Source organism: Rhinoraja longicauda, chromosome 6 (assembly GCF_053455715.1).
Source record: "Rhinoraja longicauda isolate Sanriku21f chromosome 6, sRhiLon1.1, whole genome shotgun sequence".
Taxonomy (NCBI): domain Eukaryota; kingdom Metazoa; phylum Chordata; class Chondrichthyes; order Rajiformes; family Arhynchobatidae; genus Rhinoraja; species Rhinoraja longicauda.
The window spans coordinates 44,624,072-44,646,762 of NC_135958.1; the positions used below are offsets into that span (position 1 = coordinate 44,624,072).

General features: G+C 46.0%; 1 protein-coding gene across 4 annotated transcripts in view; it reads right to left on the reverse strand.

Moving 5' to 3' along the window:
* The window catches only part of gsg1l2b (gsg1-like 2b), an 89,026-nt gene extending 67,043 nt beyond the window's left edge, over positions 1-21,983 (reverse strand). For 3 of the 4 annotated variants that reach the window (XM_078400919.1, XM_078400922.1, XM_078400921.1), the window contains exons 1-2: positions 21,452-21,983; positions 20,063-20,110 (exon numbers count right to left, since the gene is read on the reverse strand). In XM_078400919.1, the coding sequence (XP_078257045.1) occupies positions 20,063-20,110; positions 21,452-21,752 (349 nt within the window). In that variant the 5' untranslated portion in view covers positions 21,753-21,983. The remainder of the gene's footprint in view (positions 1-20,062; positions 20,111-21,451) is intronic. The other variant, XM_078400920.1, reaches the window with a different exon arrangement.
* Between the last annotated feature and the right edge of the window lie 708 nt (positions 21,984-22,691).

The window sequence follows — 22,691 nt, forward strand, 5'->3', positions numbered from 1 at the left end:
GAGTTAATTTTCACGTTGAAGCTTCCTACATTTTGGACCACCCAGCCACACGTCTGGTTCCATCAAGCGGAGGCTCGATTCCACCTCTGGGGCATTACTTTAGACGCCACCGGCTTCTACTACGTGGTGAGTGCCCTTGACCAAGAAACGGCCGGCCGCGTTATCTCTTACCTGCGCGATTGCCCGGCCGACAACAAATACTGCGGCTTAAAAGAGCTCCTGCTCCACATCTTCGGGCTTAGCCGCATGGAGCGAGCAGCGAGGATCTTGCGGATGGATGGCCTCAGCGACCGGCGGCCGTCAGCCCTGTTGAGTGAGATGCTCGCACTCCTGGAAGGGCACCAACCGTGCCTCCTATTCAAATATGCCTTCCTACAACCGCTGCCAGATGACATCCGTCTGCAGTTCGCAGGAGCCTCCTTCCCAGGCGCTCAGAGAGCGCGCTGACATGCTGTGGATGGCCAGACAGAGGGACATGATTGCGCTGAACAGTGGCTCCGCAGCGTCCAAATTCATCCAGCAGGTCGGTGGAGCCATATATCGGGTTGTGGCTGCGCCCCGGAGGCCTGTGCGATCGCCCCGTGCGTTCGCTCGCTGCAGCCCTGCTCCAGCAAGCTCCGGGCGCCCCCGGCAGAGGGCGCTGGTGCTTTTTCCATAGGCGATGGGGCACTGCAGCTCGTCAGTGCCGCCAGCCCTGCAGGTACCCGCGAAACGCTGGGGCCGCCACCAGTAATCACTGCGGCGACCAGCCAGATTCAACGCCTCTTCTCGTGGGATCGGCTTTGCGGGAGTCGCTTCCTGGTCGACACACCGGGGTGGAGTTGAGCGTCCTGCCCCCTTCAACAATGGACATCCGCTCCGGCAAGCAGGGGCCCATGCTCACCGCACTGAACGACAGCCCCATCACAACCTATGGGGTTCGCAAGGTCCTGCTTATCTTCAGGCCCTGCCACTTCACCTGGCCCTTCACGGTTGCCGATGTCTCCCAACCGTTGTTGGGCGCAGACTTCCTGTGGGCTCACTCCCTCCTGGTGGATGTCAAACAGCAGTGCCTGATCCACTCCGCGATGCTTGAACCGATCTCCTTGCGCCTAGTCGCACCTGCAGCGCTGCCTCGTGACGCCGTGACGTCAGTGGACAACATATATGCACAGGGACAGGCTGAATCCCCCGATATTCTGACTCCGCAGTTCTGCTCCACGAGCCCCAAGCACGGGGTGAGGCACAGCATCCAGACTTCTGGACCGCCGTTTCATGCCCGTGCGAGCCGACTTCCACCCGACAAACTCCGCATCGCCCGGGAGGAGTTCCACCCCATGGAAGCCTTGGGAATTGTCCATCGCCCCGACAGCCCGTGGGCTTCCCCGCTCCACCAGGTCCCTAAGGAGAGCGCAGGCTGGCGGCCTTGTGGGGATTATTGGCGGCTCAACGATGCGACGACCACCACGGACTGGTATCCCGTCCCCCACATACAGGACTTTAGCGTGCCCCTGGCAGGTCCAAATTCTTCTCTAAGGTGGACCTGGTGCGGGGATACCATCAGATCTCGGTCCACCCGGATGACGTGCCCAAGACGGCAATAATCACTCCATCCGGCCTGGTCGAATTTCTTCGAATGACCTTCAGCCTTAAAAACACCGCACTGGCTTTTTAGTGCCTCATGGACTGGGTGTGCCGTGGCCTCGGGTTCATGTTTGTGTACCTGGATGACAGCCTCGTGGCTATCCACTCTTGACAGGAGCACGTTGCACATCTCTGGCAGCTCTGTCAGCGGCCCAACGTCCACGGCCTGGCCGTCAACCTGGAAAAGTGCCGGTTTAGCCTCATGTCCATTGAATTCCTCGGACATCATGTGAGGCCTTCTACTGTGTCCCCACGGCCTTCTACTGTGCGTGGTCTGCAGGAGTTCGTGGGGATGGTTGCATTCTACAACTGGTTTGTGCCCGCTGCGGCCCGAATAATGCGGCCATTGTTTCAACTCCTGGCGGGTCGGCGGAAGGCCGTACAGTGGCACGACGAGGCCGTGGCCGCTTTCGACGGTGCGAAGGAGGCCCTCGCATGGGCGACGATGCCGGTCCACCCGCAGGAGGATGCCCCGACCGCACTAATGGTGGATGCCTCGGAGACGGTGGTCGGTGCGGTGCTAGAGCAGTTCACGGACGGGTGTTAGTGGCTCCTGGCCTTTTTCAGCAGGCATCTCAACAATGGCCAACTACAGCGCGTTCGACTGGGAACTCCTTGCCTTGTACCTGGCAGTACGACACTTCCGTTACTTCCTGGAGGGTCGACCCTTTACCGCCTACACCAACCACAAGCCCCTCACGTTTGCCTTCGCCAAGGTGTCTGACCCGTGGTCCACTCGGCAGTAGCGCTAGTTGACGTTCATGTCGGAGTTCACCACCTCCATCCGCTACATTGAGGGGAAGGAGAACCGGGTCGCCGATGCTTTGTCCCGCCCCGCTGTCAATGCCTGGAGTCAATTATTAAAGAGGTAATAATGGTGCATTTGGATAGCAGTAAAAGGATTGGTCCAAGTCAGAAGAGGAAATCCTGCTTGACTAATCTTCTGGAAATTTTTGAGGATGTGACAAGTGAAATGGATGAAGGAGAGCCAGTGGATGTAGTGTATCTAGACTTTCAGAAAGCCTTTGATAAGGTCCCACATGGGTGATTGGTGAGCAAAATTAGAGCACTTGGTATTGGGGGTAGAGTATTGACATGGATAGAGAATTGATTGGCAGACAGGAAGCAAAGAGTAGGAACAAACGGGTCCTTTTCAAAATGGCAGGCAGTGGTGAGAGGAGTGCCGCAAGGCTCGGTGCTGGGGTGGCAAATATTTACAATATATATTAATAATGATTTGGATGATGGAATTAGAAGTAAAACTAGCAAGTTTGCAGATGACATAAAGCTGGGTGGCAGTGTGATCTGCAAAGAGGATGTTAGGAGGTTGCAGGGTGAGTTGGACAGGTTGTGTGAGTGGGCAGATGCATGGCAGATGCAGTATAATGTAGATAAATGTGAGGTTATCCACTTTGGTGGAAAAACAAGGAGGCAGATTATTATCTCAATGGTGTCAGATTAGGTGTAACGACACCTTGGTGTCCTTGTACACCAGTCACTGAAAGTAAGTGTGCATGTACAGCAGTCAGTGAAGAAAGCTAATGGCATAACCTTCATAATGGCATATGGCATAATGGCATATCCTTCATAACGAGAGGATTTGAGTGCAGGAGTAAAGAGGTCCTTCTGCAGTTGTACAGTGCACTGGTGAGACCACATCTGGAGTATTGTGTGCAGTTTTGGTCTCCTAATTTGAGGAAGGACGTCCTTGCTATTGAGGCAGTGCAGCATAGGTTCACGAGGTTAATCCCTGGGATGGCGGGACTGCGATATGAGGAAAGATTGGAAAGACTGGGCTTGTATTCACTGGAGTTTAGAACGATGAGAGGGGATCTTTTTGAGACATATCAAATTATAAAAGGACTAGACAAGCTAGATGCAGGAAAAATGTTCCCAATGTTGAACCAGGGGCCACAGTAGAAGAATAAAGAGGAGGCCATTTAAAACTGATGTGAGAAGAAACTTTTTCTCCCAGAGAGTTGTGAATTTGTGGAATTCTCTGCCACAGTAGGCAGTGGAGGCCAATTCACTGGATGGATTTAAAGGAGAGTTAGATAGAGCTCTAGGGGCTAATGGAATCAAGGGATATGGGGAGAAGGCAGGCACAGGTTACTGAGTGTGGATGATCAGCCATGATCACAATGAATGGCGGTGCTGGCTCAAAGGACCAAATGGCCTCCTCCTGCACCTATTATCTATGTTTCACTGTTTCTATTAAACTGCATCTGCCAGTCATCCGCCCACTCACCCAACCTGCCCAAGTCACCCTGCATCCTCATAGCATCCTCCTCACATTTCACACTGCCACCCAGCTTGGTGTCATGTGCAAATTTGCTAACCTTCCAGAGCAACCTACCATGAGGAACCTTGTTGAATGCCTTACTGAAAACCATATATACAACATCTACAGCTCTGCCACGTCTTCAAAAAACTCAATCAGATTTGTGAGACACAATCTCCCATATACAAAACAATGCTGACTATCCCTAACCAGCCTTGCCCATCCAAATGCCTGTATAACCTCAGAATACTCTCTGGTAACTTTCCAACTACAGATGTTAAGCTCACTGGCCTATAGTTTCCAGTACTGTTCCTGCATCCCTTCTTGAATAGAGGTCCAACATTTGCCACCCTCCAGTCTTCCGGCACCTCTCCTGTAATTAAGGACGACTCGTAAATTTCAACCAGGGCTCCCGCAATGTCCTTGAATATATCTGATCAGGCCCTGGAGATTTGTCTACCTTCATACACAACAGTACCGTCAGTACTTCCTCAACCGTAACACTGACTGCTCTGAAGCCCATCATCTGTGGCTCCACACAGAGGTGACCGCTTTGATTCCTGATAAGTCCCACTCTCTCTCTAGTTACCCTTTTCCCCCTTATGTATTTATAAAATCTTTTGGGACTGTCCTTAATGTCACCCACCAGAGCTTTCCCCTGGTCCCTTTTTGCCCTTCTGATTTCCTTTTTCAGTGTACTCCTTAGTTCCCCAAACTCCTCCAGCGATGCACTTGATCCCAGCTGCATATACCTATGTCTCAGTTGCACTAGTCCCACCTGCCCGCGTTTGGTCCATATCCTTCCAAACCTGTCCTATCCTTGTCTAATGGCTTCTTAAATGTTGGGATAGTCCCTGCTTCAACTACCTCCTCTGTCAGCTTGTTCCATACACCCACCCTTTGTGTGAAAACGTTAACCCTCAGATTCCAATTAAATCTTTTCCCCTTCACCTTAAACCTATGCCCTCTGGTCCTCAATTCCCCTATTCTGGACAAGAGACTCTGTGCATCTACCCAATCTATTCCTGTCATGATTTTATACACCTCTATAAGATCACCCCTCATCCTCCTGCAGTCCCAGTAGAGTCCCAGCCTACTCAACCTCTATCAAAAGCTCACACCCTCTAGTCCTGGCAACATCCTCGTAAATCTTTTCTGTACCCTTTCCAGCTTGACATCTTTCCTATAATATGTTGCCCAGAACTGAACACGATACTCTAAATGCGGCCTCCCCAGCATCTTATACAACTGCAACATGACTTCCCAACTTCAATCCTCAATACTTTGGCTAATGAAGGCAATGGGCCAAAAGCACTTTTGACCACCGAATCTAACTGCGACTCCGCCTTCAGGGAACTCTGCACCTGCACTCCTAGATCCTTCTGCTCTACAACACTCCCCAGAGTCCTACCATTCACTGTGCAGATCCTGCCCATGTTAGACTTCCCAAAATGCAACACCTCCCATTTTTCTGCATTACATTCCATCAACCATTCCTCAGCCGACCTGGCCAATTGATCCAGATCCTGCTGAAATTTTTCACAACCTCTTCACTATCTGCAAAACCACCCACTTGTATATCATCTGCAAACTTGCTAATCTTGCCATAGTCATTGAATAACATAACACAGAAAGAGAGCTTTTATCCTAAAGCATCCACACTGATCAGGATGCCCCTTCTAAGCTCCTGCATGGCTCTACACCTTACCTATCCATGTACTTGTCCAAATGTCTTTTAAATGTTTTTATGTATCTGCAACTACTACCTCCTCTGGCAGCTCCTTCCATGTACCCACCACCCACTAAGTGAAAAAGTTGTCCCTCAGGTACCTATTGTATCTTGCCCCTCTCACCATTCCTCACCCCTTTCCGCCTTCTGCAGAGACTGCAACTCCTTGGTTCACTCATCCCTTCCCACCCAAACCAGCCCCCGCTCAGCCACTTTCCCAGCAACTGCAGGAGATGTAAAACAATCCAACACACTATTAAACAACAAACCTGTACATCTCTGGAATGTGGGAGGAAACCAGAGCACCCAGAGAAAACCCACGCAGTCACAGGGAGAAAGTACAAACTTGATAGATCAAGTTTCTTTTAGTTTAGTTTAGTTTAGAGATGCAATGTGAAAACAGGCCCATTGGTCCACCGTGTCCGTGCCGACCAACCATCGCGGTACAATACGATACCACTTTATCACCCCAACACTAGTCCTATCCTAGCATTGTATGAAATTTGAAATGATCAGATTTTGAATAAGGCTGATTATTGGGTACACCAGGATATCTTACTTCCAGGCAAGTGCAGGTAAATTATACATGAGAACTGGAAAAGAATAAGGTGGTCGTGATTAGGTGTTCCTCTGAAATAATTAACTAATTAGAGCTCAAATATATCTTTGCCTTTTGGTGAGGTTTGCTGCTTTATCCATATTATCCTGAAACACACATTGACAGAATCTTTGTTTCGATCTAATTGCTATAATAGGCAAGCATAATCCCCTTGCTTCTCCGTGCTGTTGACCATTTTAGTTCTCAGGTTGTTTCTTTTGCTAACTCCCAAAAGTCAAACTTGTGTATCACCCATCGATCTTTCCTCAGTTATTAATTAATTACTGACTGTTTAAATGTTCTGTAAAAAATTAAGTGCTGTAACTCATACTTTATTTAGTCATTCACAATTATGTACACTGCATTGGTTCAGCTTAATGGACACTCTATTCTGACCTCTGTCAGAGAGTCTAGGATGTGCTCAAAGCCTCTGAAAAAGTGCAACATCCTTACTGATTCCTGGGAATCTTTGGATTATCACCACTCACTGGAGCAGGAGCATTAATACATAAGCTCAGAACAATCGGTGAAAGAATTTCACCAACTCACAAACAATGATTCCACTCAACCTTAACATTTAAAGGATGTATTCCTGGCACCAAAGCAGTTTATTAAATATCAATCTTTGGGTTCATTAGCAAAGTCAAACATCCCTGTTATTACTATCACAAGGAACTGCTGGAGTAATTCAGCAGGTGAGGCAGGATCTGTGGACAAAATGCAAAGGGGTAATTTCTGTTCGGGACCGTTCTTTTGGATCGTGTTAATGCATTTGTCTGGACTTTATTGGACATAACAAGTTAATGAAGTGGCAGAAGTACAGCTTAAATAGAAGGGTTTTAAAAGAGTCTGATACCTTCATGATGTTAATGTGACAGAAAAACCTCTGAACGTAACAGCAAAGAATCAATCAGAATTATCAGATAATTCATGAATAAGTTTGAAAGGATTTAATCATCGTACAGCTGAGAATGAAAGGCTACTAAGATGCAACACAACTTGGCTGAGTAAATCCAGCCTTCACTGCCTCACCGCAGTTAAATAGGAATTGTATGGATCCAACCACAATGCGGGTGGAGATATTGCTAAGTATAACTATACACTGCAGAATGTTCAAGAGTCAAGAGTCGAGTGTTTTATTGTCATATGTTCCAGATAGAACAATGAAATTCTTACTTGCTGCAGCACAACAGAATATGTAAACATAGTGCACTGTAAACAATATGATAAACGAGAGAAAAGAAAAAGAAAAAGAAAAAGAAAAAGAAGAAAAAAAAAGAAAAGTTCAGTGTGTATATATACATACATGCTCTCAGTAAAAACACACACACACATATATATATATATATCTTCTATCTATCTATCTATCTTCTATCTATATACTACTAAAATTCAGATCTTGTAGCGTTGTATATATATTCCACTGATGTCGGCTGAATACGGCAATTCCGGCAAAACGGTGAACCGTAGCGCCACGATTTTTGAAAAGCCTTAATCAGCATGCGGTTCGCTGCTGGAAAATGATATTTTTATTTAATTCGGACGCATATTTTTTAAGTTACAGAGGTCTAAAGGTGCTGCCCCCCCTCATTTATCGAAGTTTTGACAGAAGGGGGGCGCTGCGGTGCGGCAGTGCTCAGTACGCATGCGCGGAATCTCCTCACTCTGTACTCAGCACGCATGCGCGGCATCTCCTCACTCGCACCAAAACAATGGACGCCGTTAGCGGCGCCAGCCCGCGATCACCGGCTCACCTCTCCTCTCTCCCCTTGCTTCTCTCCTCTCTCCCACACCCGGGAGAACATCTCCCCGCTATCCCCCCCCCCCCCCCCCCCCGGGCCTTTGAATGATGCGATCTCCCGAAGCCCCCCCCCCCCACCGGACTTTTCACTGATCCGATCACCCGCACCCCCCCCCCCCCCCCCCGGGCCTTTAACTGATGCTAAGAGTGTGTCTGGGGGAGAGAGAATGGGGGGGGGGGGGGGGCGGAGAATGGGGAATGGGACAACAGGGGTAGTGCGGAGGGGAATTGGTGGTGGGGGAAAGAGGGGTACTGGGAAAAGGGGAGGTCCATATCCCTCCCCTCTCCCCCATCCCTCCCTCCTCTCTCCCCACCCCTCCCTCCCTCCACAAATACCACCCCATCTCTCATCACCCTCCCCCCTCCCTCCCCCCTTCACTCCCTCACCCCCTCCCGGATACAATGGAAACCCTAAGAGGACGGGCCAAAGGGGAGAGTGTGGGGAGTGTAAGAGTGGGGATGGGGCACGAGAGAATGGGGGAGCGGGGAATGGGCCCAACGGGCCCACTTTGTCTAGTATATATATAAATATATATATATATATATATACACACACACACATGCACACATATGTACACACAAGAAACAAACAACAGTAGTGCAATAATAATAATAATAATAGTCTTGTAGTTCAGAGCTCATTTGAGGTTGTGGTGTTTAATATCCTGATGGCTGCAGGGAAGAAGCTGTTCCTGAACCTGGACGTTACAGTTTTCAGGCTCCTGTACCTACTTCCTGATAGCAGGGGTGAAATGAGTGTGTGGCCAGGATGGTGTGCGTCTCTGATGATGCTGGCTGCCTTTTTGAGGCAGCGGCTCCGATAAATCCCTTCAATGGTGGGGAGGTCAGAGCTGATGATGGACTGGGCTGTGTTCACAACTTGTTGCAGTCTTTTTCACTCCTGGGTGTTCAAGTTGCCAAACCAGGCCATGATGCAGCCAGTCAATATGCTCTCTGCTGTACACCTGAAGTTCAAGAGAATCCTCTCTGACATACTGAATCTTCGTAATCTTCTAAGGAAGTAGAGGCGTTGATGTTCTTTATTTATAATTGCATCAGTGTGCTGGGTCCAGGAAAGATCTTCGGAAATATGCACGCCCAGGAATTTGAAGTATTTGACTCTCTTTCCCATCCTGATATAAACAGGATTGGGGTCCTCATCTTTCCTCTTCCAAAGTCCACAATCAGTTCATTGGTTTTACTGATATTGAGAGCCAGGTTGTTGTGCGGGCAACATTTGGTCAATCGGTCGATCTCACTTCTACACTCTGACTCATCACCATCTGTAATTTGTCCAACAACGGTGGTATTGTTGGCGAACTTGAAGATGGAATTGGCACTATGTCTGACTACACAGTCATGAGTATAGAGTGAGTGGAGCAGGGGGCTGAGCACGCAGCCTTGAGGTGCTCCCGCACCGATTGTTAATGAGGAAGAAGTGTTTCTGCCAACTCGAACAGACTGTGGTCTGTGGATGAGGAGGTCGAGAATCCAAGTGCAGAGGCATGCGCAGAGACCCAGTGGTCTTAGTTACTGCAAGAGGTTGAAGAGAGGGTGGCATTCAATCATCCTCAACAGCAGGGCACAATGTGCTCTGTCAGCTAAAGCAGTTTACCCTTTGCAAGCAAGTTAACCTTCAAATATTGGGAAAGGAACTTATGGTAAATGATGGGTTGTGTGGAGGAGGAAGGAAGCAAAAAGAGAGTAGCATGAAGCAATTCATTGTTTGCATTAAGTTGTTGGTTATTATGACATGTAATATTCACAGAAATACATGATAGAATCAACTGCTATATTACTATTACCAACAGAAATTTAGGGGCTTGCCCCAGGGATGTGTTTAAAATTTACCAAAAGACGAGGTGTGTGTGTAAAATTCAGGCTCATCATACAAAACTAAACTAATCTTAAGCAAGCACCTGAGAATCTGTACAGCTACTCAATGATAGCAAGGAGAATTTTCCACAAGCATTTCTCTTCCTTATTCCTTGCCCTGAATCTGCTCAGATCATTTGAGATATAGGCAAGGGAAGGTAGAGATCTAGTAAGACTGATGACTTTTTTATTACAGCCTCGTGAACGCATATTAGATTGGTTGCTAGATCATTCCCCCATCATAAACATGACAATTTGCAATATCCATTCATACAAGGCAAAGTTGTGATAATAAATTCAACATTAATATTAACAGTGGTGCAATGAGCACACAAAGAGGTAGAAAAGAAGAGAGAGTAGAGCCAGAAAAATGGAGGTGGTAAATTCTGAAGCTTAGCACTTTGGGAACGAAGGCACGACCAATAACGATGTAGAATTTGGAGGAGTAAGAAAATACTGTGCCATAGTGAGGCCCACTGGAAATTGGAGGAACAGCACTTCATATTTCGCCTGGGCGGCTTGCAGCCCAGCAGTTTGAACATTGACTTCTCCAACTTTAGATAGTTCCTCTGTCCCTCTCTTCCCCTCCCCCTTCCCAGATCTCCCTCTATCTTCCTGTCTCCACCTTCCTTTGTCCCGCCCCCCTGACATCAGTCTGAAGAAGGGTCTCGACCCGAAACGTCACCCATTCCTTCTCTCCTGAGATGTTGCCTGACCTGCTGAGTTACTCCAACATTTTGTGAATAGAATTTGGAGGAGATTAGAAAGAAGTACACAGTGGCATAGATGGTAGAGATCCTGCAGAATAGCCTCAGACCTGGGTTCTATCTCAACCTCGGGTGCTGCTGGTATGGAGTTTTCAACATTCTCCATGTGACTGAGTGGGTTTCCTTCTGGTCATCTGCTGGCTCCAGTTTCCTCCAACATTCCAAAGTCATGTGGGTTTGTAAGTTAATTGACCTCTGGAAATTGCCCCGACTATGTAGGGAATGGAAATGAAAATGGATAATGTAGAACTAGTGTAAACGGGTGAATGATGGTCGCAGTAGTCTCGGTGGGTCGAAGGGCCTGTTTCCCTGCTGTATCTCTAAACTAAACTAAACAGAGGAGTACATTTCCATAAAATGGCCCAAAACCCAATTTTCCATAATACATAGTTACACCATCTGCACATGCACCAAGAAATGCAAGTTGGAAAAAAATCATTTTGAGTCGATTTATTTACTTTGTTTTCCATATAAATTTAATTAGAGCTAATGTTAGTCCATCTATAAAGTCAGGAAGGTGAATCTTTATTATCCGAATGGTTAATATGTGGGGGTCACCTGTATTAAAAATTACATCCAAAACACTGAGCAGGACAGGTTGTGATGGGCGGCACGGTAGCGCAGCGGTAGAGTTGCTGCTTTACAGCGAATGCAGCGCCGGAGACTCAGGTTCGATCCTGACTACGGGTGCTGCACTGTAAGGAGTTTGTACGTTCTCCCCGTGACCTGCGTGGGTTTTCTCCGAGATCTTCGGTTTCCTCCCACACTCCAAAGACGTACAGGTATGTAGGTTAATTGGCTGGGTAAATGTAAAAATTGTCCCTAGTGGGTGTAGGATAGTGTTAATGTGCGGGGATCGCTGGGCGGCACGGACTTGGAGGGCCGAAAAGGCCTGTTTCCGGCTGTATATATATGATGATGATATGATATGTGACAGGACAAGAAACAGAATCAGAGAGGTGGTAAGAATGGATGGTGAGGACAGTGATAGTCATCTGAGCCACAAGGTCAAGAATAAAGACCCGTCCACAAATTCTGGACAGCCGTATTTCTGGTAAGGCTTGGGAAAGTGCTATAGGTTTAATTGTCGATCGCCAAAGGTAAATGATGTTGGGAAAAGTCAACGGTAACAGTTCAGTAAAAACAGTTGTTTATTTATAAATTGGGAATTATAATGGAAGAAATACAATTTGTATACTTTGTGTGTAGATTGCAAGGTCTGCAAAGGACTACATACATTGTAAGTATTAGTGAAAAACAAAGGAGTACTGGTTTGAAAAAGGATTGTTTTTAGCATGAACAGAGGTGTTGCAAGAACAATGGATTGCTTCTGGATTAAAGAGTTTGATAAATGGACAAGTGGTACCCTAATCTCAGCAAAGAGATAACGACAGGTTACCTATCATGGTCTCTGCTACTGGTTCATAAATATGGGAAACATTTAATTCATGGTCAGATCAAACAAACAGCATAGCAGTGCACTACATACACTCAGTGAGAAAAAGAGATGACAGGAAGAGATATGGACAGACCAGAAGCTCGAAGAGGATAAAATAAATAATCAGGTCAGGTCGAAGGATGTATTAATTAGAGAGCTTGCCGAGACAACTGTATGGGAGCATCAAGGGATGGATATATAATTAGATGCCTGAACACCAGAGGCATTTTAAATAAAGTAGTTAGACTACATGGCTACTGGCAATTTATAATTCTAACCCTGTAGGAATCATTCAAATAGCCTCAAGGTTGCTGTCTAAAGCAACAGTGGTAGACCCATGTTAAATTCTTACTGCGTCATTTGCAATGAATATGTAAAATATTTTTTTAAAGTTCGTTGAAAACTATTTTGGCTCTTGTTCAACAAATTAACACTCTTGTTAAAATGATCCATGTTAAAATTGTAAATCTTTACAAATGCATTTTAGTTGTTAGTAATAGCAACAGAACAATCTGTGGAATTCTCTGCCTCTGAAGGCAGTGGAGGACAATTCTCTGAATGCATTCAAGAGAGAGATAGATAGAGCTCTTAATGATAGCGGAGTCAGGGGGTATGGGGAGAGGGCAGGAATGGAGTACTGATTGTGGATGATCAGCCATGATCACATTAAATGGCGGTGCTGGCTCGAAGGGCCGAATGGCCTCCTCCTGCACCTATTGTCTATTGTCTATTGTCTAATTCTTCTGGTGTGTGATACCTCCACGTGGAATATGTTAGCTTTTACCTCAAGTGCATGTTAGAATCATAGATATTTACATCAATAGACAATAGACAATAGGTGCAGGAGGAGGCCATTTGGCCCTTCGAGCCAGCACCGCCATTCAATGTGTTCATGGCTGATCATTCTCAATCAGTACTCCGTTCCTGCCTTCTCCCCATACTCCCTGACTCCACTATCCTTAAGAGCTCTATCCAGCTCTCTCTTGAATGCATTCAGAGAATTGGCCTCCACTGAGGCAGAGAATCACACGAGGACTTTGGCAATTCATGGCCTGGTCAGACAGAAATAATTTGGTAAATCCTACTTTCAGTAAATAGTCCTTCAGGTTATAGGTTTACACATGCCTTTCAGCTATTTTATTAAAATTGGTAATATCTTCCGCTTCCACCACATTGTCAGACTGAGTTCCAAACTCTCACTACTTTGCTACGTGATTTTTTTTCCTCAACTTAGTTGTGTAGTAGATTGTAACAGCTCACTTGTCTCCTAGAACCACGTGTGTTACATGAAGCCTGGATTTGGCAAAGAGGTGCCATGGCTCAGCATAATTGTTAGAAACATAGAAACATTAAAAATAGGTGCAGGAGGAGGCCATTTGGCCCTTCGAGCCAGCACCATCATTCATTGTGATCATGGCTGATCATCCACTATCAGTAACCTGTGCCGGCCTTCTCCCCATAACCCTTGATTCCACTAGCCCCTAGAACTCTATCTAACTCTCTTTTAAATTCATCCAGTAAATTGGCCTCCACTGCCTTCTGTGGCAGAGAATTCCACAAACTCACAAAAGTTTTTTCTCACCTCAGTTTTAAATGGCCTCCCCTTTATTCTGAGACTGTGGCGCCTGGATCTGGACTACCCAACATTGGGAACATTTTCCCTGCATCTAGCTTGTCCGATCATTTTATAATTGTATACGTTTCTATAAGATCCTGACCTCCATTTTTGAGGAGAATTGCAAGTTTTGGTAAATCTATTTACTAGAGTCATAGAGTCATTGAATGATACAGTGTGGAAATAGGGCTTCGGCCCAACTTGCCCACACCGGCCAACATTTCCCAGCTACACTAGTCCCACCTGCCTGCGTTTGGTCCAAATCCCTCCAAACTTGTTCTATCCATGTACGTGTCCAAATGTTTCTTAAACATTTGCCTCAACTACCTCCTCTGGCAGCTTGTTTCATACCCCACCACCCTTTGTGTGAAAAGGTTACCCCTCAGATTCCTATTAAATCGTTTCCCCTTCACTTTAAACCTATGTCCTCTGGTCCTCCATTCCCCCACTCTGGGCAAGAGACTGTGCATCTACCCGATCTAGTTCTCTAATGATTTTATACACCTCTATAAGATCACCCTCTTCCTCCTGCTCTCCAAGGAATAGAGACCCAGACTGATCAACCTCTCCCCATAGCTCACACCCTCTAGTCCTGGCAACATCCTCGTAAATCTTCTCTGAACCATTTCAAGCGTGACAATATCTTTCCTATAACATGGTGCCCAGAACTGAACATAATACTCTAAATGCGGTCTCACCAACGTCTTATACAACTCCAACATGTACTCTTAACTTCTATACTTAATACCCTGACTGATGAAGGCCAAAATGTTAAACGTCTTTTTGACCACCTTATCTACTTGCAACTCGACCTTTAGATCCTTTGGTGCTACCTCTTGCACCCATGCAGAACTCACTGACTTCATACACTTCACCTCCAATTTCCATCCTGCCCTTAAATATACCTGGACTATCTCTGACATCTCCCTCCCGTTTCTGGACCTCACCATCTCCATCACAGGAGACAGACTAGTGATGGACATTTACTACAAGCCCACCGACTCGCACAGCTATCTGGACTACACTTCTTCCCACCCGGTCCCTTGCAAAAAGTCTATCCCCTACTCCCAATTCCTCCGTCTACGCCGCATCTGCGCCCGGGATGAGGTGTTTCAGACTAGGGCTTCCGAGATGTCCTCGTTCTTCAGAAAACGGGGCGTCCCCTCCTCCATTATAGATGAGGCTCTCACTAGGGTCTCTTCTACATCCCGCAGCTCCGCTCTTGCTCCCCCTCCCCCCACTCGCAACAAGGACAGGATCCCCCTCGTTCTCACCTTCCACCCCACCAGCCAGCGGATCCAACATATTTGTTAGAAACATAGAAACATTAAAAATAGGTGCAGGAGGAGGCCATTTCCGTCACCTACAACGGGACCCCACCACTGGCCATATCTTCCCATCCCCTCCCCTCTCTGCGTTCCGCAGAGACCGTTCCCTCCGTAACTCCCTGGTCCACTCGTCCCTTCCTACCCAAGCCACCCTAACCCCGGGCACTTTCCCTTGCAACCGCACGAGATGCAACACCTGTCCCTTTACCTCCCCCCTCAACTCCATCAAAGGACCCAAACAGTCTTTCCAGGTGAGACAGAGGTTCACCTGCACCTCCTCCAACCTCATCTATTGCATCCGCTGCTCTAGATGTCAACTTATTTATATCGGCGAAACCAAGCGCAGGCTCGGCGATCGCTTCGCTGAACGCCTGCGCTCGGTCCGCATTAACGCAACTGATCTCCCGGTGGCCCAGCACTTTAACTCCCCCTCCCATTCCCAGTCTGACCTCTCTGTCATGGGCCTCCTCCAGTGCCATAGTGAGGCCCGCCGGAAATTGGAGGAGCAGCACCTCATATTTCGCCTGGGCAGTTTGCAGCCCGGTGGTATGAACGTCGACTTCTCCAACTTCAGATAGCTCCTCTGTCCCTCCCTTCCCCTCCTCCTTCCCAGATCTCCCTCTATCTTCCTGTCTCCACCTATATCCTTCCTTTGTCCCACCCCCGACATCAGTCTGAAGAAGGGTCTCGACCCGAAACGTCACCCATTCCTTCTCTCCCGAGATGCTGCCTGACCTGCTGAGTTACTCCAGCATTTTGTGAATAAATCGATTTGTACCAGCATCTGCAGTTATTTTCTTATACTTTAGATCCCACTGGTCTACAACACGCCCCTGAGGCCTACCATTCACTGTGTCGGTCCTCCCTTGTTAGACATCCCAAAATGCAACATCTCATATTTCCATCAACCATTCCTTAGCCCACCTGGTCAATCGATCAAGATCCTGCTACAATTTTTCACAACCATCTTCACTATCTGCAAAAACCACCCACTTTTGTATCATCAGCAAACTTGCTCTGTATGTTTTCATCCAAATCATTAATTTAGATGACAAACATTAACGGGCCCAGCACCAAACCCTGAGGTACACCACTAGTCCTCAGTCTGAAAAGCAACCTTCCACCATCACCCCCCACTTCCTTCCATGAAGCCAATTTACTATCCATTCAGTTATCTTTCCTTGGATCCCATGCGATCTAATGCAATTTACGGTTCCACATTTAGATAGAAGAACGGCTTGGTTTTTCATCACTCTATTTCCCCGGTCACCATCCTCATAAACTGAACTGGCCACTTCAGACTAAACATGTACTAACATCTTTTTGGTTAGTGTTTTGTTCATGGCGCTTTGAAATTGCTTTGATTGACGTAGAATACGTAACCTTGGTCCTCAGGAAAGTGATGGAGCTTGAGATCTCTTTCAGACAATATAATTTGCTGAAGAATGAAGGATTTGTAGTTACTTCCCGGTTTGTCTCAAAGTGCTTCACAACCTGTGAAGTGCTCAAGTATGGAAAAAGAAGCAACCATTTATCACACTCTAAAGTCTCGCAAATACTTATGAAATGAATGTCCAGATGGTTTATTTTAATGGTTGACTAAGTGATATATTTTTTTAACAATTCGTCCAGAAAACCTTCCATTACTCTTCCCTACTATGCGGTTCCCCAAGTAGACAATGGTGGCAAGGAGCCGCAGTGGTAGGGTTGCTGCCTTACAGCGAATGCAGCGCCAGAGACCCGGATTCGATCCCGACTACGGGTGCTGTCTGTACGGAGTTTGTATGTTCTCCCCGTGACCTGCGTGGGTTTTCTCCTAGATCTTCGGTTTCCACCCACTCCAAAGACGTACATGTATGTTGGTTAATTGGCTTGATAAATGTAAAAATGATCCCTAACGGGTGTAGGATAGTGTTAATGTGCAGGTATCGCTGGTCGGCGCGGACCTGGTGGGCCGAAAGGGCCTGTTTCCGCGCTGTCTCTAAACTAAACTAAAGTAAACTAAACAATTAGGGTCTTAGTTCAAGCTGACATCTAAAGAAATTATATTGTCTGAATTTCTCCAGATGCTCTGGTTTTCTCCCACTTCCAAAGACGTGCAGATTTGTAGGTTAATTGGCTTCTGCAAATTGTCCCTAATGTGTAGAATAGAACATGTGTGCAGATGATTATTTATCAGTACCGGTTCGATGGGCCGAAGGGACTGTTTCCACGCTGTGTCTTTAAACTACCATAATAAAATGCGCAAGGAAAGAACAAATACATCTTTCATCTATATACAACTATTTACTCAACATGAAACACTGCTAATTCTTGTTATTGGTTATTGCACTGGGCTTGTATTCACTGGAGTTTAGAAGGATGAGAGGGGATCTTATAGAGACATATAAAATTATAAAAGGACTGGACAAGCTACACGCAGGAAAAATGTTCCCAATGTTGGGGCAGTCCAGAACCAGGGACCACAGTCTTAGAATAAACGGGAGGCCATTTAAAACTGAGGTGAGAAGGATTTTTTTCACCCAGAGAGTTGTGAATTTGTGGAATTCTCTGCCACAGAGGGCAAATCACTGGATGAATTTAAGAGAGAGTTAGATAGAGCTCTGGGGGCTAGTGGAATCAAGGGATATTGGGAGAAGTTGGGCACGGTTTACTGATTGTGGATGATCAGCCATGATCACAATGAATGGACACAATGTCCTGGCTCGAAGGGCCGAATGGCCTACTCCTGCACCTATTTTCTATGTTTCTATGTTAATATTTGTCTGACAATGGTGTCAGTCTGAATACCTTCTAGAAATAAAGGATGTTCAATCCTTAAGTTTGTTCAATACTTTTCTAATTCCAACACCACTGAAAACTGCAACCTGCTTCACCTGAAGGACCATGACAGCAGACAAAAAGGCATTTTATCTGAAGAACAACAAATATACTTCTAATCATTTCCTTCCCATTGGAGAGCAAGTCAATGATTATGGTGAGTCATATAATTTCTCTGGCAAAAAGATGTACAACACCAAGGGCCAAGTGAGCACTGACAATTTTCTGTACAACTGAAAGATGCATTAATTGATTCCATCTGGACAAAGTGCGAGAGGACAAAGAGGACATCTCAAAATACGCACCCTTGGCGCAGGGCTTTATCTTCATTCAGATAGTGCAGATTTGAAACATTATGTTTCAAGGAAAAACTTGGTTAAAATGTTTAGGAGAGGAATAAATATCATTTGTTTCCAGAGGTAATCAGAAGGGCACAACTGGAAAATAATGGGTAACGATATATCAAGGATAACACTCTGAGTAAAGTGTAACACATAGATTTTTTAGTTTAGTTTAGTTTAATGAGTGTTTAATGAATTTATTCCTTGTGTTTTTTTTAAATAAGAGTCTGAGCGTCATAGAGCGTGAAAACTGGTCCTTCAGCCCAACTTACCCATGCCAACCAACATGTCCCATCTACTCTATTGTCATCTGCCTGTGTTTGACCCATATCCTTCTAAACCTGTCCTATCCATTTACCTGCCTAAATGTTTCTTAAACCTGCCTCAACTACGTCCTACAGCAGCTCATTTCATACACCTACCATGCTTTGCGTAAAAAAGTTTGCCCCTCAGGTTCCCATTAAATCTTTCCCTCCTCACATTAAACCTATGTCCTCTGGTTCTCCTTTCCCCCGCTCTGGGTAAAATAATCTGCATTTACTCTATCTATTCCTCTTGTGATCTTGTACACCCGCATAAGATCACCCGTCATCCTCCTGTGCTCCAAGGAATAAAGTTCTACCCAGTTCAACGTCACCCTATATCTCAGACCCTCGAGTCCAGGGAACATCCTCATAAATCTTTTCTGCACCTTCCAACTTAATAACATTTTTCCTATAAAAGGGTGAGCAAAACTCACCACAAAGGGATCATGAGCTCCACGATGGTAAGTCCGCAGGCACCCACGGTGGAGATCTCAAAATTGGTCCCCAGCTAAGGCCGCCAACTCCTTGATGATAGGCCGCAGCGTGGAAGGAGATATGATATGGAAAAAATTTGCATCTCCGTCGAGGTAAGAGAATAGAAAAAGTTTCCCCCAACCCCACATAAAACATTAAAAACATACGTCTCCGGCGTTGCATTTCGCTGTAAGGCAGCAACTCTACCGCTGCGCCCTAAGTTTCCCATGGTTCTTGGGGTGCACTTCCAGTCGGTACTATTCCAAACTGGAAATTATGACTTCAAGATCTTTATGTTTTTAGAATCAAACTTGGGATAGAGTCATAGAGTGATACAGTGTGGAAATAGGTCCTTCATAGAGTCATAGAGTGATACAGTGAGGAAAAAGGCCTTTCATAGTGATATAGTGTGGAAACAGACCCTCATAGAGCCATAGAGTGATACAGTGTGGAAACAAGCCCTTCGGCCCAACTTGCCCACACCGGCCAACAATAGTCAATTTATTTGTCACATACACATAAATGTTCCAGCTACACTAGTCCCACCTGCCTGCGCTTGGTTCATAACCCTCCAAACCTGTCTTATCCATGTACCTGTCCAAATATTTCTTAAACGTTGCATTAGTACCAGCCTCAACTACCTCCTCTGGCAGCTCGTGGCCAGCCTTTGTGTGAAAAAGTTACCTCTCAGATTCCTATTAAATCGTTTCCCCTTCACCTTAAACCGGTGTCCTCTGGTCTTCAATTCCTCCACACTGGGCAGGAGACTCTGTGGATTTACCCAATCTATTCCACTCATGATTTTATACACCTCTAAAAGACCACCCCTCAGGAACAAACAAACAAACGAGAGTTTTAGTATATGGCGCTGGAGGGTAACGTTTGGCGTACTATTGAATCATTTGTAAAGGCTACTATAATTAGAGGCATAATTAGAGGATTTCCAACATACATATTCTGTTGTGCTGTAGCAAGTAAGGATTTCATTGTTCTATCTGGGACATATGACAATAAAATACTCTTGAATTGACTTCTGAGAAAGCAGCGCATGTTCGCTCAAAACTAACCTCGTTCAGCAGGTGGCGTCAGATGAATGAAACTTCTACACCTTTCCCCTGCGAAGCAACATAAAACAAATAGTGTCCTTTGAACATGAAGTAGAATAATCGTTTAAAAATGTAAAACAACTTCATACAGTTTATGGTATTTATCAATAACGGAAAGGTCAGATTCGGAGATTTTTGCACCTTGTTCAACAAGGAAATTCCTGGAGTCGACGTTTTACTCCAAATGCTTGCAAATAATCAATGTAGTTCATGCTCCACGTGAAAGGTGTCAACGGGGCAAATGTCGATCATAAACCGGAAAATCTAAATTCCTTATCCAATAGTTGTGCAGGCACACAGTGGGATAAAACACTAATCCTGTTAGATATAGTTTTTGTTTCGCTGCGTCTCCCTTTCATTAAACTCCTATCAATAGGTTACATATCAACAACTTATACGCGAAGTAGTTAATGTGTTGTTTTCCGTTTAAAACGTGGGCACTGAGTGTGAAGGAAACATGTTTTGAAGTAAACCCGTCTCGCCCACCATGAAGTCTCCAATGTTGGTCCTTTCTGTCCCTACCCGTGTACCGCGACCTCCACAAGTGTCTCCTCTGTCGTTAGGGACAGTCTTTGCTCCGGCCGCATTCCGGATCCTTCCAACATAGTAAAACAAAACAAAATCCCAGTTTCCAATCCTCTCCCTCCATTCGCTGTCCAGAACACCTGTTGATGTGGGCAGGTCAGTGTCCAATAACAAGCATGTTGGAAGGAAGAAAAGTAACATACCGAGGGGGAGTAAGTAAAATGCATATAAACTCCGAAGCGCCTTGTCTGTGCGCGCAGCAGCCAGGGCTCAAGGTCGTGTGCAGTATCTCCGGCCTGTCACACCACCATAGGATTATTGTCAGACACACTGTCACACCACCATAGGAAGGACCAGGAAGGAAAATAGCCAGCAAATAATCTAGATAACTTTCATACGTGGAACAGTCCTTAGTTTTTGTTTAGTATGTGTGTGTGTGTGTGTATGTGTATGTGTGTGTGTCTGTGTCTTGTACATAGAACAATACAACACAGAAACGGGCCCTTCGGGTACAGATGGAGAGGTACATGGATCTTAGAAAGAAACAATGATTCTTGGATAAAAAATCAAAGTAAAGTGTAAACGTATACTGAAGTATTAAAACAGAATTATAGCCGGGTATACAGAGAATGGCACTAAAAAGTAATACAGATTCACGGCGAAATAATTGAATACAAGATTGTGGACACACACATGAACACACACACATGCGTTTGTATGTGTGCGTGTGTATATGTGTGTGTGTGTATGTAACATTTATACGCACGTGTGTGGCCGTATACCACGTTAAACGGATAGATCAGCAGTAGCAAGTGATTGAATTACCTTGTCCGCTGATATTTTCTTCGCAAGAGAACCAAATGCCGGCGTGGAAATAACAGATCACATACTTGTCATCTCCGGTTTCCCAGCTGTATTGGACGACGCTGCTGTCGTTACTGCCCCGACTGTTGTACTCGATACAGTTATTCTGCTTCTCCTTTAAGGTGGTTTTACAGAAAGGTTTCACCACTTTTCTGGTCCCTTCACACCAGTAGCTGGTGCTGAAGGCGGTGACACAGAAGACCAGGGCAACAAAGTTGAGAGTAAGAGCCAAGGACGCTCGGTGTCTCCTGTCGATTCCCATTTTATCGCAGACAGATTTCAGACACAGCAATCCGTTCTGCTTTAGTTAAATGCCCAGTGCTGGTTTATCACCTCGTCGGAGCCCATCGTTTATCATTCCCAACATTCCTTTGCGTTAAAGCTCTCGGTTGCTTGGAGGTCGATCCGGTACATGTTCTGACTGAGACTGGAGTTGCTGTTGTCTCAGATAGGAGGCAGCATTCCCTCGCTCGGTAAACGACAACGCTCTCTCTCTCTCTCTCTCTCTCTCTCCCTCTCGTCAGCCAACCCCACCCATCGCTGTTCATTCGATCCACTGAAGTAAACACGCGACAGTCACTTCAGCCAGTGGGTAAGACTCAAAATGTACAGTTCAAGAATTAAGGACTGAAAGCCTGAAAGACTGAATTAAGGACTGGAAATCAAAACTGTTTACAAAGTTTAAAAAGGTAATTCTGGGAAGTTTGATCTAGTTGAAGGACTTACAATTATTCAGGAAATGAGTGTATCCGTGGACTCGCTGAAGAAAAGGTTAGTTTAAGTTTGGACACTGGGCAGTGCTGTTCACCAAGGGGGAACATTAGCCTCCTATCATTCCACTGGCTTCACCACGGTAGCAAGGTTTGCACTCCCCACACCCGTTCCAGTTTGCTTACCGGCCAAACCGCTCCACAGAGGACGCCATTTCCTCTGCACTCCACCTGAGCCTGGCACATCTGGAGGAGAAAAACACAGATGTGCGAATGCTGTTCTTGGACTTCATTTCAGCATTCAACACGATCATCCGTCAGCACTTGGTAAGCAAATTGGGTCCATTGGGCCTTAGCACCCCCTTGTGTAACTGGCTACTGGACTTCCTCACTGACAGACCCCAGTCTGTGCGAGTTGGAAACAACATCTCCAACATCATCTCTCTGAGCACTGGTTCCCCTCAGGGCTGTGTCCTGAGTCCACTGCTGTT